At 40.8% G+C, this 18,384-nt stretch overlaps 1 protein-coding gene across 8 annotated transcripts in view; it reads right to left on the bottom strand.

The window, feature by feature from the left end:
* ARHGEF28 (Rho guanine nucleotide exchange factor 28) overlaps positions 1-18,384 on the bottom strand; it is a 126,588-nt gene that overhangs the window by 69,292 nt on the left and 38,912 nt on the right. For 6 of the 8 annotated variants that reach the window (XM_080573174.1, XM_080573172.1, XM_080573175.1 and 3 more), the window contains 5 exons: positions 14,328-14,511; positions 12,295-12,475; positions 8,483-8,555; positions 4,087-4,133; positions 2,627-2,687 (listed from right to left, as the gene is read on the bottom strand). In XM_080573174.1, the coding sequence (XP_080429300.1) occupies positions 2,627-2,687; positions 4,087-4,133; positions 8,483-8,555; positions 12,295-12,475; positions 14,328-14,511 (546 nt within the window). The remainder of the gene's footprint in view (positions 1-2,626; positions 2,688-4,086; positions 4,134-8,482; positions 8,556-12,294; positions 12,476-14,327; positions 14,512-18,384) is intronic. The other 2 variants (XM_080573176.1, XM_080573177.1) reach the window with 1 other exon arrangement.

Here is an 18,384-nt window from a genome sequence, read left to right on the forward strand (position 1 = left end):
ATGAACAGAACCCCTCCAGGACCCACCACGCCTAGACCAATTTTTGGATAAGCTTCTCAAACCACGTGGAAAAAGAGTGAGAAGCAGAAGCAGAATAACTTACATCCATTCAAAGAAACCCATTCAAAGAGTACTGGTGTTCTTGCTCTTAGAAGTCCTCTTTGATTTACTCATCCAACTTCCTAGTGAGATTCCAGAGTTTGCTCGTTTCTATTCATTCTTCCTCACTCAACCCCCCAGCTGTTTTCCCTCTTCCTCTCCCCCACTGACAACCATTTCCATTTCTCTTCTTATTCCCCACTGTGTGTTCTTCCTGCCAAAAGAGTTGCCATTTAAAAACAATGCCAACCAAACAATTTTTTTAAGTAGTTTAAAACAATTCAGGGTAATAAAACTATGACATTTAGCAATATGGTTATGTGAGTCAGGTTAGAACATATACTGTTTTATATATTCAAAGAAACCCATAAAACCAGCTTAAGGCAACTTATAAATTTTAGGTTGTCACTAAACCCTAATTTCATCCCTTTCCCTCCCTACCTTCACCTTTTAGTGCACATCCAAGAGCACCCTTAGCCCCAGCTTGCACATTAACCCTGTCACCTCTCACACAAAATGCTGATGGGAGGCCTTCCAAGCTCTGCTGAGGTCAATAGCAAAAACCCATCAAATGTCAGCACTACAAGCTGAATTTCAGCTGAGTTCAGTAGTCAGAGACGGGAGATGGGTGAGGAGAGCTCACGACCCACATAGTAGTGAGACCATGCTCCAGTATTCACACAGAGTGAGCACATTTTCAACTACAGTGATTTACTGAAGTCTGTTCTAAAACAAGTGGAATAGACTTCACTGCAGCTTCTCCACATGTAAGTCAACCTCTTAGATGTATTACATGGTGATTACAATTCAGTGAAGAGAGAGAAGGTTCATTTTCAGACAGGAGGTACAATAGGTAATATTTCTGAGTTTAATATAAGCTAAGCATGTGCTCAGGACAAAAGGTTTATATGTTCACATTTATATGTGTATATACACATTTATCTACGTATTTATAATTTATTTTTGTAAATGCATAAGATGCCTAAGAAAATAAGCTAAAATCAAATATTAAGCACCTAAATCTTGTTCCAAGCTGTATGCAAGTACACCATTTTTTCACCCAGAAGCTCCTTTGAGAATCTACCATTCCTAGCTAGCAGTATGAACCACAGCCAAAGTCTCTTGCTTGCTCCTTGAAGGGGACCCAGGATCTGCCAACAGCTGCCCATCCAAGCTTCAGAGAGGAGAGGGAACTGTTCTGAAGCCAGAGGGCTTGGCTTCTGTTATTGCTGTCACATCCAGCCCTATGCAAATGATGACTTAGAAGGAAAATTCATTTCATGGGTAAGAAAAAAAAACTATCAGCTATAATTTCAGGGTGGAGAATTTCCACTCTGCAGCTTTTCAGCTACCTTCTGCTTGCTCCAGATGGTGTAACCGGAGCTTAGACTGGAGCAGATGTGGCTTCAGATTAGCAAACCATAATCACTCCCCAATGGCTCCACACCCTCCTACACTGAGATGCAGCCCAACACTTTGGTCTTCGTTGACAGAAACGATTTGATCATGTGGGACGTAACATTGCAAGCACATGCACTGCATTTTTGTGCAAGACAAGGACTGCTATTCTGTGCTATGCACAAAAGTACTAAAGCCAGTATAACCATGCATACTAATATTTTTGCTACTAGTACCAATTTCGTTATGCAGATCCCATATTACTTGAATGGGAGAGCAAGACAAGCATTTGGACTTGCTGCAGTACAGGCATTTGACCCAACAACAACTAGAAATATTGAGAACTAGATGATGATTTTAATGAGAGATTATTAAAATAATCTGCTGCTTTCTTATCTTACAACCATGTCTCTGAGTTTATGCCAGCTCATTTCTCTCTAACATATAATGCCTCTATTCATGCATGCACATCCCCCCCCTTTGCACACACACAGGGCAACTCTTGGTTTTGCAGCCACCAGAGCCTGCACACAAGTGGTCTGAATGCAGCCATCCTGAGCTCAGCACTGGACCACAGGCAAGCCTCTGCCTGGCACAGCAGCTCCCACAGGCCGAGCTCAGCTACTTGTCTTTCTCCTCCTTGCTCTGCTTTGTATGCAACCATGGTTGCACTTTCCATTTGGAGCTTTCCCTAAACTTGAAAATACTCACCTTTCCATTTGATTTTCATTCTCTAAATGCACTGTCTTAATCTAGTTGGCTATATTCTCCTTCCAGCCCTACAATGCACTTTGCACTGTTACATCTAAACATTTCCACATGCTTCATTTAATCTACAGTCACATACATTGGATCTATCAGAAGTCATTTTCAAGATTCTTATTCCTACAACAGTTGATATTCTGCTGAAAAATCCTAGGATAACATGACACTGTTGGATGCACTGTGTATGCACACTAGAAGCATTTTGAAAGAGGTTCTCTCTTTGACATAGACATAACTCATTTGATCTTTTGCCAAGCTATGTTGCAATATCAATGATATTCACCTTTTTAAAAGACACCGCCTTGTGGCATCAGAGTACGTATCAACAGCTTTTTGGAAGTCAAAATGATTAATTATTTCTTACCTATGTCCAAGAGGACATGATCTTCATTTTCTTTAGAACGAACCACAGCATCTTGGAAAGGCTAGAAACAGAAAACTTTAGCTAGATCTTCTAAGATTAATAGTTACATTTGTGCTTAGTTACAAGCTGTGCTTCAGGCTTTCTGAATTCAGTTCAAACAAAATCAAGCAGCAGTCACTTCATTTTAGTCATTTTAATAAAGGCAACGGATAGAGAATGCCTCTCCCAGACTGATATGAAAATGAATTATAAAGCTGACCCTGTGGACTCAAACTCATAGTCAAAGAAGAGACCAAACCATATTTCACTTTCCATGCAAACTCCTGTTTTCTTCCTTAAGAAGTTTAACTGTGCCCAGAGTAGCCAGTAGAGTGCTTTGGAGGAAAGAGACATTTCTGAGAGGACTCCTTTAATGCCTGAGCTGTTCATGCCTATAGCAGTAATATAGGTCAGCTCATTCTCTATAGAGTGAACTACAGACTTTCCACTAACATAAAAAAATAGGCAGTCAACACAGTACCAGAACCTTCTACCACACAGCATGATTTGTGAGCTAGCACACTCTGCCCCAACAGACATTATCAGCATAGACTCAGAAATTCATGCACACTGCAGAGACATATTTTTAAGATGACACAGATTGCAATCTCAAAGGAATGGTCAATCTTCTTTAGAGCTGGCACTTAAAAGAAGTGAGGGGGGGGGAACACATTCCAAATCAGGATGTAATAGAAGGGGCAGCCCAACAACATTCCCAAAATTCAAATGTTAATTAAAATCAAAAGTCACCAGCTATGCAAAAGATAATACCTTTACCAGATTTGCCAGATTTTGTTTCTGTCAACCTAAATAATTTAACTTCATACCCAGTTGAGTTAATAATCAAACTTAAACTTCTGGCTTAAAAAGGTGTCAAGAAAAAAAAAATGAAAGAAAAACAGAATGTGTTTTCTCAAAAATATTTTTCCTCCACAAAAGCTGTTTGAGACCTCCATGTAAAAGACAATGGGAACTGTTATCTTTTCTACAGCAAGCATTTTTCTCAGTTGAAAACTCACAGTTACCCAAGAAGTCTCTCTCAGGTGTAGCAGACCATGCCACCTCAAGGACGAAGCAGATGCTCACAGGAGACAGGTTTTGACTCCGCAGACCAGCAGCTGAGCCGCAGGCTGCCTAAAGGCACTCAGGATGGCCACAAACACAAGAGCTTTCTGGTCGAAAAGCAGAGCTTGCTTCTGTGACCCATCTTTCTGGCCCACAACCACATAACAGGTTCCTTCGAATGATAATCATCTGCACACATAACTATTCCCACAGGATAGGAATGGACAGGAAATATTGGCTGGCAGACATTAGTCACCTTATTTGTTAGCTCTGAGAGATCCTCAGATAGCCAAGCAAAGGTTGCTGCCCCTGAGCCTAAAGGGAGCTTAGCTACTTGTATAAGGAGAAATCTGTACCTTCACATCATCCTGGGACAATTCATCAGATGTCAAGTTCACAGGACCTGCAAAAGCAAAGATTCCTGCCTTTAACAGCAAGCGAATTCAGTTTGGATTTGCTTTGGCTTCTGCTGCTGGTCTCTCTTCTTTTTCAGATAGGAGGGGGAACAACGAGCACACAAACATGCAGGCAAGCCAGAACAATGGACTTGTGCAGCCCATGCATCCCCCCAAAAGAGCATTCCCGTGGGCAGCAGGCAGGCTAGATGCACAACAAGTGCTATGTTATTGTCATGGGCCAATTATGAACAAGCTATTGAAACCAAAGGCTAGGAAAACATGGTGACTTGTCGGGCAGCTGCTGATGAGCCGCCAAAGTGTTCAAAAACCACTGTTTCTTGTTCTGTGCTTTGCACCAACTCTGCAGAGCATTTGGGATCTGTTTCTTTCCCTGAAGAGATCTTGTGTATTTTCCAAAATTAGACCTCACATCTTCACACAAACACATACACACACACAAGGGGAAAAAAATAATTTCTGTCACTCTCTCTTTTACAGTTTCTTCTCAGAACTGTGGGAAAGGACACAGCACACACAAAACCAGGATCACACTTTGCAAGTTTTGCCCAAACAGCCTCCAGCACTATTGTGAAACAGCAAAGGGGAGTAATCTGGCTACAGGAATGCAAATGAACACCAGAATCACCCAGGCTTCCAGGAACATTATTATTTACTAAGTATATGTTAAATAATAACAATTATACCACCAGAGTTATGCTGGTAAATATGCGTTGTTTTTTTGTTTTGTTTTTTTTGACTGAATCTTTCAAATTGAGGTTCAAGTCTGCTGTCACCTACACAAATCCCTCTCAATTCCCCACCTCCAGCAAATCATTAAACTAAGCATGACTCAGCAGCTGATACAGGGTGGTTTGGGGAAGTGCCTTGAAGAATGGTAGGTTATGTGGCAACTCAGTCCCTTCCTAGTATTGCATGAGTATATGGGGAAGGGAAGGGAAGGGAAGGGAAGGGAAGGGAAGGGAAGGGAAGGGAAGGGAAGGGAAGGGAAGGGAAGGGAAGGGAAGGGAAGGGAAGGGAAGGGAAGGGAAGGGAAGGGAAGGGAAGGGAAGGGAAGGGAAGGGAAGGGAAGGGAAGGGAAGGGAAGGGAAGGGAAGGGAAGGGAAGGGCCCAGTGCAATCAGAGCACCTGTAGTCTCTGAACTCCGCACAGCCTCTGGATGCTGGTGTGAGTCAGAATTGCAAAGGCCTGGGTTCATGCTGATCAGTATCTCAGCTGCTAATTCTTAATTATTTCACCTTCTTTAATGAACCTGCTGCAACAGTCAAATACATACCTTGCATTCCCCTTCCCTTGCATTGCAACACTGACAGAGTCCTGTGCATGAGGTGCATCTGCATCCATCCTCACACAAGGCTGGCAGGCACAGGCCACCCCAGCTCCCCGACACCTGCCAGTAGCATGAAGCCCTGCCAGCTTCTCCATGCTGATTGCTGGCTCTGCCTCAAGCTCTCTGTGTCCCTTCACAGTTTTGTTTTTTGTTTTTTGTTTTTTTGTAACTCTGACCACAGTAACTTACTTTAAAAGCTTCAGTGGGAGAAGTGCCATTTTTGAAACATCACTTCCAGAAAATGAATGTCCATGTTCTTCCAGATTTTTCTTTACAGTACTGACATGAAATTATTATCATCATCCAGTCTTAAAATTCTCAGAAGAAAAGCTGTTTCCTCTATAGCTAACAGTTATTATGCAGAAGCAAATGGCTTATACCTCCAGATAACAGCATTCAGTCTACTTACAGACATGGAATTTTAAGGTCAGAAAACAGAGAAAAGGCACAAACTACTGAATTAACCAAAATACCATCCACTTCACCTCTTGTTCTTCATCCTTACCGGATAGTGTATCACTCCATGTATTTTAATTTAATGAAGTTGCTTTGAGAGATTCACTGCTAAGCTAGTAGTATCAACTTACACCGACCCACTACTTTCACTTGATTGCATTTCACAACAAGCAATGTACTGCTATAGCAACCTCTTGCAGATAAAAGCTCAGGGCTTCTAAAAGCATTGTGTTTTAAAGGACTGTTAATCTTGACTTTAGGCCCACTCTGAACGGAGTGGTTATTTATTCTCTAAATGGCAGCAGTTCTGAAATCTGAGGGGGGATCCTTTCATGACATTAATGCACCAACTAATATCCTAAACTTAGCAGCCATTTTGCAAAGGAGTTCACTGAATGCAACTGAGAACATAGTAAAAAACACTCTGTTAATCGTTTCATATTAGTTTTACTTGTAGAGGTAATGATTTTAATTAGATCTACAAAAAAAAAAAATTCTTTGTGTGTCCTGAATGCCTGCCGATGGAGAGTGGAGAGCTGGAGAGTATAACACAGACTACAAGTCACCAGTACTGATGATTAATGAATTTTCAACATCTGGATTTGGTGGTAGGTGGTGAAAAAAAAAAGAAAAAAAAGAAAAAAAAAAAAAGAATCCTGGCTGATAGAAATGTTGTGACTGAGGAGGATACCAAAACATGTGAAATTAAAAAAAAAAAAAAAAAAAAAAACTTTGCTGCCCATCAATGTGAAAATAATAATAAAGGGCTCCCCCTGTATACATGTAGACAATGCAGAATGCAAAAAGTGCAAGTCTGATCAGCTTGTTACTGATTTGTTTGACACTACCAAACCAGTTTCACAGTGGTTTGTGTGGTTTATTGGATACTATTAAAATGTGGTGTACTTCTCTTGTCTGAAATGAGATATTTTTTTTTAAATCCAAATCAGGCACAAAACAGCTCTGATCCATAAAGGCACAAAACTACATAGCTTCCACTGAAAATACAAAGAGGTAGGCGTTCAAATATCTTTGTAGATCTTGACGTGATATATGTACTATATGAGGATCTTTACAACCAGAATCCCAAACAAGAAGCCCTGCAACCAGAATCCAACCAGAATGCAGTCCATCCCGAACTCATGATTCTCTCCCGGGGCAATCAATACCCACTTTTGTTCATTAACTGCTTGCCCCAAGTCAGGCCAAATAAAAACTGCCTTTGGTGAAAACATCAAAGTAATTATCACTTAGAAGTTGTATTGCCCTAGTTAGTACCACATATAGTGTTACGATGCCATGCCATTCATTTTCTATCCATGAAGAGAAATACAAAGATCATGCTGGTCGGAGTATGGCCCTCAGAGGAATATACTGAGTCAATGTGCATGCTGCATCATCAAAGCCATCCACATACTCTGTAAAGGAAACTGCCGTTTACAGTTGCAATACAGATGTATAGTTTGCAACTGCTAACTGCTGTTTATTGTTTCTCTGCAAATTTACCTTCTACTGGCATGATAATTGCTGCCTGAACACTGCTGGAGATATTAGATATAAAGTTCCTTTTCCAGCACTAACAGCAGTAACCTACCTTTTTACCTGTGAACTACATTGTTTCACTGGTTTATCTATTCACCGAAAACTTCTAGCTGATGCCACCTGGAAATACAGTCCAGCCTGGTAGGGAGCCTGCCAAAGGTTTATGCAAGTGCTCATATTCATGCTGCTCTCAGCAGGGCTGCCACCAGAGCAGCCACTTAGCCAGACCAGACACTCTCAGAGAGCTCACTGTTCTTAGCAAGACACTTGATCTCAACATACAGCACCAGCCTCATAAGCAAATGGATTAAAAGTTTTAATTAATTTCTAACAAGCATACATCAAATATCCCAACTTCCACACTCCTGATGCTTAGGAATGTCTTTTTGTTGTGATTTTCTTTTCAGCTCTAAGTGATCCTTGCTCTAAGGTACATACACAATGATGCATCTTGGCAATGAAAGAGAGTTCTGATTGGAAAGTACAGTCCTGCAACCCTTATGGAGGTAAACCACTCAACAATACATTGAATGTTTAATAGAAATACATGGGAGTTTTGCCACATCAAGACATTTGGCCTGGATCCCAAAACTGTTCACACAAGAAGTTACTCTTTTGTAATCCACTCTGATCTTTATTAATTTGATTCATTTTGCTGGCATTTTCAGGCTGCAGTGTTCATTCAGTTAAACACTGCCCTCTGCTGGAAACTACTGACATTTTTCTGGCTTTTGCAATAAAGTTAATTAAGGCCTTTCCAGTCACTATGCATGCCATAACATTTTTTGAACAATTTCAGTTTGACACTGGAAAAACAATGCTCTGTAGGGAGTATAATGATTTACAAATCTCTCATAGTGTATGATTTGTGTATTCCACTGTTGCATACTTACAGGTCTCTAATGTCATATGTAACATGATCTTCCCAAATAAATAAATAGTGTATGAATCTATGCCAACTTTCCAGAACTTTTAGAGAGTTTAACAATATGGAATAAGAAACTGTACCTTCTACAGAGCTTGTCGTACTGCAGGGCATTTTTGGACCTTCCACTGTCTCAACTCGGTTTGAATGAATACTCTATAAAAAAGAAATATATATCAAAATGACAGTAGCTGTATTTGATATCCATGACATTTAGGTAAAAATTTTAAAACAAAATCAAAGACTAGCAAACAAATAAATTATACATAATACTAAAAAAGCTTGACAGAGGTTCCACAGAATATTTTATCAGTTTCCCTCTCTCAAGAGGAAAATTACCCTATGCTTACAGTAACTTCCTTCTCTATGAGAAAGGCAGCACAGCAGTTAGGTAGAGTGGCTCTGTCCAGAAGCCTGGTTAACCTTGTCAGCATGCCTATAAAGAGCAATTTTTACTGATAAGAAATACAAAGAGCCTAAATCAGGACTAAACACTGACTGCATAGCAAACCCAGCCTGCAAGCAGGAGTCCCTTGCTTGTCTGACCCTTCACTCAAGCACACACACAGCAGGCATTGCTCTGCTGTCAATGAAAGGGGGGTGGTCAGGTCCAGTCACTTACTTTAGCAATTACATTCAAAGAATGTAAGAAAAGGGAATGGAGGAGAGACTGTCTCCTTTCAAGTAGTTAGTTTCACCTACAGTTTTACTGCTTTTAATCTTTCCATCTACAGCTAGGATTCCCATGTATTTGTCATCTCTCGGAGCAGCAAGCAGATAATGGCATGGTAGTTTAACCTCAAGAAAGAAAGTTAGAGATGATAATGAATTATTTTGATGTCTGAATTTTGCACCCAAATTGCTTTGAAAGCCACACAGCTATCATTCCAGCTCTTTCTCCCCCTTGGTGGTCCCAGTTACATTCTTCTCAGCTCCCACGCTTTCCTACTCCTACAGCTACCTGTCAGAAATAAGTCATTGCAGTCAACTCCTCTTTGAGAAATCAAAAAATCTATCCAACACCAGGCTACAAAATTACTTTTTCAAATGTAAATTATCTTACTCATTTTGGACGATTACTCTGTTTTGCCCTCTTTTTATTTTTTTTTTTTTAAACCCTGACACCATTTGATGTGTGGACTTCAGTCCATGGATTGCTTCTTCTCTTGTGGAGGATGCTTCCTCTGTGTGTCTCCAGCAAACCAATCACCTCTACCCACTGGTTACAGCTCTGCTGGAGGTGCAAGACAAACCTCAAGCTCACCTTTCCACTGCTGCCTCCCTATGTCCTCCCTCCAACCCACCCTCCTCCAACCCTCGCGTGCTCCCTGCAGCCTCACTGATGGATGCTGCTACCTCCATGGGGCCATTTCTGCTTCAAAGAGTTTTAAACTTGTGGGTTTAAACTTTTTTGAATTGCACAGCCCCTGGGGGTTTCCAGTGAAGGCAAGATTTCTGCACGAGTAACTCAAGCTTACTGACAATCTTGTTTGTTTTAACTTTTCCATTGCTCTTTCAGACTTGCAAGGAATAGTGAAGGGGCTAATAGGAAGCCACAGCTAGGGAGTGAAAAACATAAATGTGAAAGATCAGGATTTGCTTGTGTGAATAAACACAAAAGTAGCTTCTGCTGCTCCCTTAGCCATCCATTTCACACACACAAATCCAGTGCTGCTTGCCACCATAATCGACACAAGCTCTTTCTGTTTAGTCCATGTCTTTTTCTGACTCAAACCAAAAATAACAATGTGGGCATTTATACAGTCTCAAAATACAGTAAACTAGATTTACTGTCTTGGAGCTAAATGTTCAAGTACAGCTGTAAATTCTACCTCTATTTTGAAACTACATATCTTGAAATCTCTGACACCCACCTTATGCTTTGGATCCAGCTAAGGGCTGCAAGTCATTTATAACAGAACAAAAATTAATTTTACTTTACTTGTTGGATATAATACGTAGTCTAAACATGACAGTTTGATTACCTCCCCACAGACATTTCAGGATGACACCTGGTCTGTAGAAAATTAACCAAACCCTGTGACCTTCCTAATTATTCTGACTTATTTCAGTTTCAATAAAAGAAGTGCAACACTGATGCTGGGATGGACATAGGGTCCCCACAAAGAAGAATCTAGACTGCTACAACTACAGGAATGAACAAAAGGGAAAAGCACAACTGAAAGCTGATGCGCTTTTTTCTTTAAGTACAGAATTTTGCAACCTCATAGAGTTTTTGTTTCTGAAAGCTGTGCAAACATCTACCATACCACACTTTCTTTCTCCATTTCCAATACCGCAAGAAGAACTAGGATTTGATGAGCTTAAGAAAAAGCCAACGATATAAATAACAATGCATTCCTCATTACAGTCTTGGTTTTGCCACTGGGTTTACTATCGTTTCCATGGGAAAACCACACACAAATTGTAGGTATTCTGCAAGCTACAAATACAGAGTAACTTTTTTTTGTATGGGAGCAAATCAAAATCTTGGCAGTAAACACACAAGATTACACACCAGGGTTGTACAAAAAATCACACCTTACGTTTTTGTGTTAAACATAACAAGTAGCTTATGTTCTGTTATAAGAACATGTGTAATATAACAAATGTGACTCAGGGAAAATTAGCACACAAATAAGGACTGCTGAAATTAAACAAGGAAAAGGAAAGCTAAACTTTAAGACCAGAAAACGAGAAAACCCTGACTATTTTCAGTGTCTTTTTAGCTCACTGATTTTATGTCATGAGCTAGAACTATGATTGAGACATGCAGTCTCAATCCAAAATTATAGGTGAGCACCTGCACTGCTATTTAAAACCTCAGGTTTTCAACTCCTAACCTTCTTAGTTTACTTAAATTTAAGCATGTCCTGAAGGTATCACAGCAGTGCTCCAGATACCTTACAGCAAAATAAGACCCAGTGCACCATAAATTCCTCCACAGCAAAAGTCCATAATCTGTACTTTCTTGCTGTTTATAATACACTGGGGTTGGTACTGTGAGAAACTAAGTTGTGTTTTTGCAGTAGAGAACTAATTTTCTGTATTCCAAGGTAGTTGGGTAGTCATAACAAGGAGAAATGCTAAGTAGATAAGTGGACAGTAGAAGGCCTCACTGTTCCAAAATAAGGTAGAAGCTTGAGAAAAACAGGATGAGCAGTGTGAGAACAGTAAAACAAAGATCACAGGTTCTCAAAACATAAGAAAGGGGAAAAAAATGAAAAGGGAGAAATTAAAGGGTTGAAAAAAAAGAAAAAATGTACATATATGGTATAGAGGAGCGTTGAGTAGCTTGTGAACCTGTAGTACTCAGGCAATGAGGAAACAGGGGAGGTGATCAGGTGTCGGGTAATAGGGAATAAAAGGTTATGATTTGCTTACTAAAATGTGCTCCTAATTGGCAAGACACCTGCCATTGCAATCGCGAATAAAATAGCTTCACAGAAGATCCTGTCTGAAGAAAATTGAGATTTTTCTCACAATACCTGATAAAGGCTCGCAGGCATTACACTGGTACAAAGAAAGATGGAACTAAATTAAATATTGCAAACTACCAACATGAATACAGTGGCAACGTAATCGAAGAGACAGAGATTTCAGGAGGAGATATACACCAGGAAGTCCACCACTAACCAAAAACAACTTGCAGTGTAAAGGAAGCTTTGATAAAGTTCTCAACATCTCTCACTCTCCAGCTTCATATACACGGTGAGCTGCATTTACACACAGTGGAAGCCCACAGCAGTAAACCTTCATTACACTAGACATGGGTGAAACAGGCAGCTTCAACTAGAAGGCTATTCAAAAAAAAAAAACAACCCAGACTGAAGAGCCCACAGCAAGAAATGAGTGAAGACAACCTATGAGTGCCCCAGGCTGGGCTGGCACCCACCTTGTAGAGCAGTGGCCTGTTCCAGAGGTACTTTCTGAAGAGCCCCACGTCTGACTCCAGCAAGTGCTCTGCCGTGTGGTCCAAAGTCAGCGTCAGGGCCGCCGCCGAGCGAACAAAGCGCACGCAGGCACCCTCGCCGATCTCCGCTGTGGAAATGTCAGGCGAGCGGCTGCCCTGGGAACTGGCAAAAACACGCTCCTTGAGCCAGGGGAGATGCTCTGCGCGCAGGTAGGGTGAAAATACAATCGCAGCGCCATTCCCGCTCCCCTGTAGTACAGCCCGCCAGCATCCCAGAACGCTCGCTGCAAAATCCTGAGGCAAAATAGCCTGAAACATCCACTGAAAACACAGCTGGGCAAACAAATACTTACCAAGGACTCCTTTCAGGACTAGGAATCTTCTAGCGATTGGCATGGAAAAAACAAAGACTGCTCTAGAAGTGGTGGTTAGTCACTAATAAAACAAGCCAGTGAGAGCAAGCTGTGACAATACCTATTTCTCCTAATTGCTGTCAATTAGCAGTAGTACCTTTTCCTGTTACTGTTGCCATATATAGCAGTAGGACATGACTGGCAGCTAGCAGATTTGTTATCCCATCACAGAGAGAAAAACAGAAAGTGTCTCAAGGGAATACAGCATTGTTTGGACATTACAAACAATTCATAACGTACTGTACTGCTGTTTTACGTATTTTTTTCAGACAAACTGAAATGCGCATAATTCTCACATCAACTATACGCTGCACTGAACTGGGACTGAAAGAGCCCCACTCAAAAAAAAATAGAAAAAGTAAAGTATTCAAATTCTGGCGTATTTCCCCATATTTGCAAAGAAAACCAACAGTAAGAAGGGCTCCTGGCACTGAGCATTTGGCACTGAGAGACACACACATCAGGCAGAACCGCAGGTCAGTGCAGGGGAAGCTCCTGACAGCTGAGGCGTGCCAGAAAGCACTTGTCCTTGAAGTCATCTGTCGGTCTGGAGGAAGTCTGGCGAAAACACAGTCATCACTGGAGCGCTGGGTGTGCTACCCTCTCCCTTAATTACAACCTGAGACTTTACAAAGGCCACAAAGTTGCCCAAAGCCTTTGTGAAAGTCACGTCTCTGCACCTGTGTGCCCCCCCATATGCATTTTAAGGGATGCCTTTACTTGTTAGCAGCTGGTGTGGGCCCAGCTAACCCAAAGCCTTTTCAGCTTCTCATGCTGCCCTGCCAGCGAGGAGGCTGGGGGTGCACAAGGAGCTGGGAGGGAACACAGCCAGGACAGCTGGCCCAAGGGGGCCAGACGGGTGTCCCATACCACACGGTGTCATGCTGGACAATAGGAACGGGGGAGTTGGCCTGGGAGTCTGTCACTGCTCGGGGTCTGGCTGGGCATCAGTCAGCAGGTGGTGAGTTGACTGCATTGCACATCACTTGTTTTATACATATATTTAATTATTATTATTATTATGTTCCCTTCCTTTTCTGTCCTATTAAACTATCTTTACCTCAGACCAAGTGTTTTACCTTTTTTTTTCTGATTCTCTCCCCCATTCCACTGCAGGGAAATGAGTGAATGGCTGCGTGTTGCTGTGCTGCCTGCCAGGTTAAACCACAACAAACTCCTGTCAGACAAGTGTGTTTTCTAACAAGTCCAGGAAAAGGATTATTTGTTATTTAATAATTTCTTTTTACCTCTCTCATGAATCCAAAATTATGAAATGCTAGAATACAAACTCTAAGGCTACAAATTAACGTTTTATGCTATTTACACGACAGCTGTAAATCACGACAGTAGCTTAAAATCACGCAAGTGCATATGTTGATACTAACACTGTTAATGGATTTGCAAATGTGATGAAGGATACACATCATAATCTTGCTTTACTTGTAAACAAAAGTTTGCCACTTGAAGTGGTAATAAAGACAAGAAGTAACAGAAACCAACACAAGACAGAATCATAGGCAAGTCTTTTGAGAAAAAATTACTTCCCACGTTCCTTAACAGATGAAGAGTTTTTCAGGAGAAACAACAAACCATTATACTCACTTTGTGAAGACCTCAACAAGTTTGGAGTGCCCATTTTGTAAAGCCAAGTCTAATGGTGTTGCTCCATCCTCATTAGGTAATGCTAATGCCAATGACCCTCCAGGCTGCGCTGCTAAGAACTGGGAGAGTTTAACCAAGCCTAATTTCATCACAAGATGGAGAAGAGTTTCTTTCTGTGTAGGCTCTGAAAAACACACACACAAAAAAAATAAATAAATAAAATCATAACTTAAAATCATAACTACCAAAACTGGTATTTTGTTGGCTAGGAAGCATCAAAAGAAACTTTTTTACTCTGAAGAAATAGCTCAGCTCAGGTTCAGACCCATTCAAGTATTCAGGCAGAATCCATCTTTCACTGAAATCGATAGAGTTCAGCGCTTAATTGCATCTGTGGAGCTAAACCAGGACATACAAATACTATCTAAGTCCAGGAGGTAAAGAAAACACTTTGAATTACATAATTTCAGTGCTTCTCTCTTTCTTCATGTATAGTATAGCATTCAGCACAAGGGATGTCCCAATATATACTACAGAAGATAGCTGAGGCAATATTCCAGCTGCTGTGCACAGCCTCAGCAACACAAAACATGGCAGCATGGCTAAGTATTTATTTTATTTTATTGTAATTAAAGTGTGTGATTTTTTGGGGAAGCCTGCTTAACAGCATGCTAAGACATCCATAGTGGTGCAGTGAGGCATAAGCTATCACACCTGTGGGTAAAGCAGGCACAATAGTTCTTGTGTCTCTTTTTGGAAAGGTGGCCTCACCCACCAATTTCTCCTCTTTGCTTTTTAACACATAATCACCAAGTTCAACAGAGGCTGAAGCTTAAAATAAAGCAATAGACAACATGGACTAAATCATGTGATGCTGATTGTCCTTCACTTCAGCCATTTGCTTGACTTACTCCAAGCAAGATTTATCGTCTACATACATTTTCAAACACAAAGCCTCTAGTTTAAGGGCAATAAATGAATATTAGCTCAAGTGCTACTAAACATATTCCTTACATTGATATTTTGGTATGAAGCTAAATATTAGAGTGTTTTCACAAGCACCAAGTATACCAGTAGTTAATGTACTGCTCTCAGAACAACTGGCTGAAATCTATTAAGATTCCAGTGATTTATGATACTCTAATGACATTTATCAGTCCAATTCCATTGATTTTTTTTCTACCCTATTACTCAAACAGTTCAGAATATATTATTAAAAATAACATTGTTCAGTGACAAAGGAATGTTGAAGCTCCTAAAGCACAGGTATATTTTTAAAAAAATCCTTCCTCAACCTTCCCTCCTACCTGTTGGCTACCCAATACATGATCTGGTACATTAACTTGCCCATGCAATATTTATTTTCTCCCAGGTTCTGGTCAGTAATGTTGTTCCTTGGTCTCCCCATTTCAGACTTCAGGCATAGCTGTGTCCATCTGTACACATGATCTGCTGCAGCATCTCAGGCCACAGAGCAAAGTAACAATCTATACGTTTTTTCTCAAAGGTCTGCAAAATATTTAAAATTTCAGTCTATGGAGACAATGATTATTGCTGCAGTTTTATTGCCAACATTAATCATTAACAGAATGATTTAGAGTATTTACATATGTTTTAAGTGAGATGGCATATATATTTCAAAGTTTTCAAGCACATGCTACCTTTCAGTCTAAGCACTGAATCCAACTCAAGCATTTCCAGAATCTCTTTGATAAACAGGGATATATCATAATATATTCACTTGTCTGTAGATAAGCCAACACTCAATATTTTGCTGACTTGGGGCCCCAGCTATAGGTAATACTTATGATTGGGCTGAAACTGATGGTAGTTGTGAGATGCAATAATTACACTTTTTGTTATGAAAAATACACCAAGGAACTTTTCCATATATCAAATCTAGCACTTTTTCCTAAAATCAATATATTTTTCATCTTGCACAGAAAACAAATCACAGCAGAAAAATATGTTTAGGCTTTTTTTTTTTTTTTTTTTTTACATCAGCTGTGCAAAATACAAACAGCAGCATTTAAAATACATAGCATAACCATAAAACAAGATCTGTTTCTTATCTAGGGACCATCAATACACCCATTTTTTGCAAGGAGACACCTAGCCTAGCTCCAGTGCCATCTGCAAGCCCACACATGCTAGCCCAGGCTTTCAAAGCCTCTGACCTCTTTTCAGTCCACCTAGTCTGAAACACACCGCATAAATGGCTATGTTTCTGGAAGGGAAACTAAGGGATGTGTCAGAAGAAAGAAAAAGTGGGGGGAAAAAGGTTTCTCAGAAGAGCATCAGTGAAGAACTTGGCTCCTTTTGCTTATCTTCCACACAGACAAGCTCAAGAATGACCAGGAGGAGGTAGCATTAGAAACTCCCTTCTCTCTCCTTTCTGCTCTTGGGGATAATGTTCCCTGCTCCATCTTAGCACTGCTGTGTAGCTAAGGCCAGGGCCAGTGTCCCCTCTGCAGCCTGTCCCAGGTGTAGCAAGGGATGGCTGCTGCACATGGCCCCTGCCTGCGTGGGGCTGTGCATGTAATGCACACAGAGCTGTGTTCATGTATGGGTGCCAGCATATCTAGCAATAGCCAGCCGATGCTGGCTGAGAATTCACAGCAAGCTTTAGGACACGTATGCCTAAAAATGAATCACCTGGTCCTGCAGGGTCTGGATGACTCACAAAGACAAGTGAAGGTGAGAGCCTCAGAGAGAAGCTTCACAGAAACCCACGCAGTGAGCAAGTGTCTAGCTAAAGTCAGCCCACAGGCAATACAGAGCATTAGAATCTCAGTCCAAATCCCAGCTTCAAACAGTGAAACAAAGGATGATGTGCCACTTCAGAAATGGAAGACCTCCATTCTACTTCCTCCTCGGCCAGATGGGACGTGGACCCACATCTTCACACTTCTTCAGGTCCCCCCCTTCAGATGGGTGCACAGCCTGTCTGCTCCATTAATGAGTAATTGAAAGTGGCTCACCAACTATGCAGAAGAAAATTCAAGGGACGCAGGGCAGAAGGAGACCACAAAAGCAGCAGCCTGACTCTACTGCAACAGAGCACAGCTGGGAACCAGACACCAGCGTTTCCATGTCTGGCATGCTTATATATACACGAAAGACTTCGAGTTTCCTGGAGATGCCCAGGAAATTTTGTGGTATAAAACACAGTCCCAAGGACATATTATGCGTTTCCAGACTAAAATGTTCACTAAAGCATGGGCTTTCAGAATTACTCCTTGCTCGTGAGCTCTTAAATTCCGCTGAAGTCCCACTTTAGACATCAAATTAGGACACTTTGGATGATTATAATTTGGCCATTTTTTTTCTATATAAGCAACCAGTGCATAAGCCCATCTAATTAAAACACATGCAAATGTTTTAACCAGTATTAAGTACACTAAGCATCTGATTATATATTAACCACACCCCAACCCTCAGATTAAAGACAGAAATAAAAGGGCAAACTCTACTCTGAACTCCACTGCCTGATTAAAACTTTGGCCTTGGGTCACTGGGTTTCAATGTATATTGTAACACTGTAATTAATAAAACAAACAAACAAACAAACAAGCACACACACACACAAACCAGAGATAAACTTACACTGGGCAAAATAAGATTAGGACTTTTCTGCTCAGCAAAAAAGGGAGCCCTTAGGAAGACTCCCATAACCAGCAGTAGCCTACTCTAAGTTCTGACACTGCAGCAAATAAAGTTACACTTCCGGAGGCCAAATCTTAAAAACAGTGTAGTGTGAATAAGTCTGCCACAGAAGAACCTAGTTTTAAAATTAACTTAAATAACACTTATTAATCTCTGTGGTCTTAAAACATGACTTACAATAATATCTTCTGTTATCTCACCACAAATATTCTGGTAACTAATTTTTATATGTCCAACCTAACGACCTTCATCTAACACTAGCCTCAGTTTGCTCATGGCTACCTTAAAAGCATGTTGTAGCAGAGCCAGCCTGGCAGTTCAACCAACTGTTTTCACAAGCACTTAGTTAAAAGCAGTACTTAGATCCCTCTGCAATGTTCAACTCCACAGA

This window comes from Anser brachyrhynchus (assembly GCF_964034855.1).
Source record: "Anser brachyrhynchus genome assembly, chromosome: Z".
NCBI lineage: Eukaryota > Metazoa > Chordata > Aves > Anseriformes > Anatidae > Anser > Anser brachyrhynchus.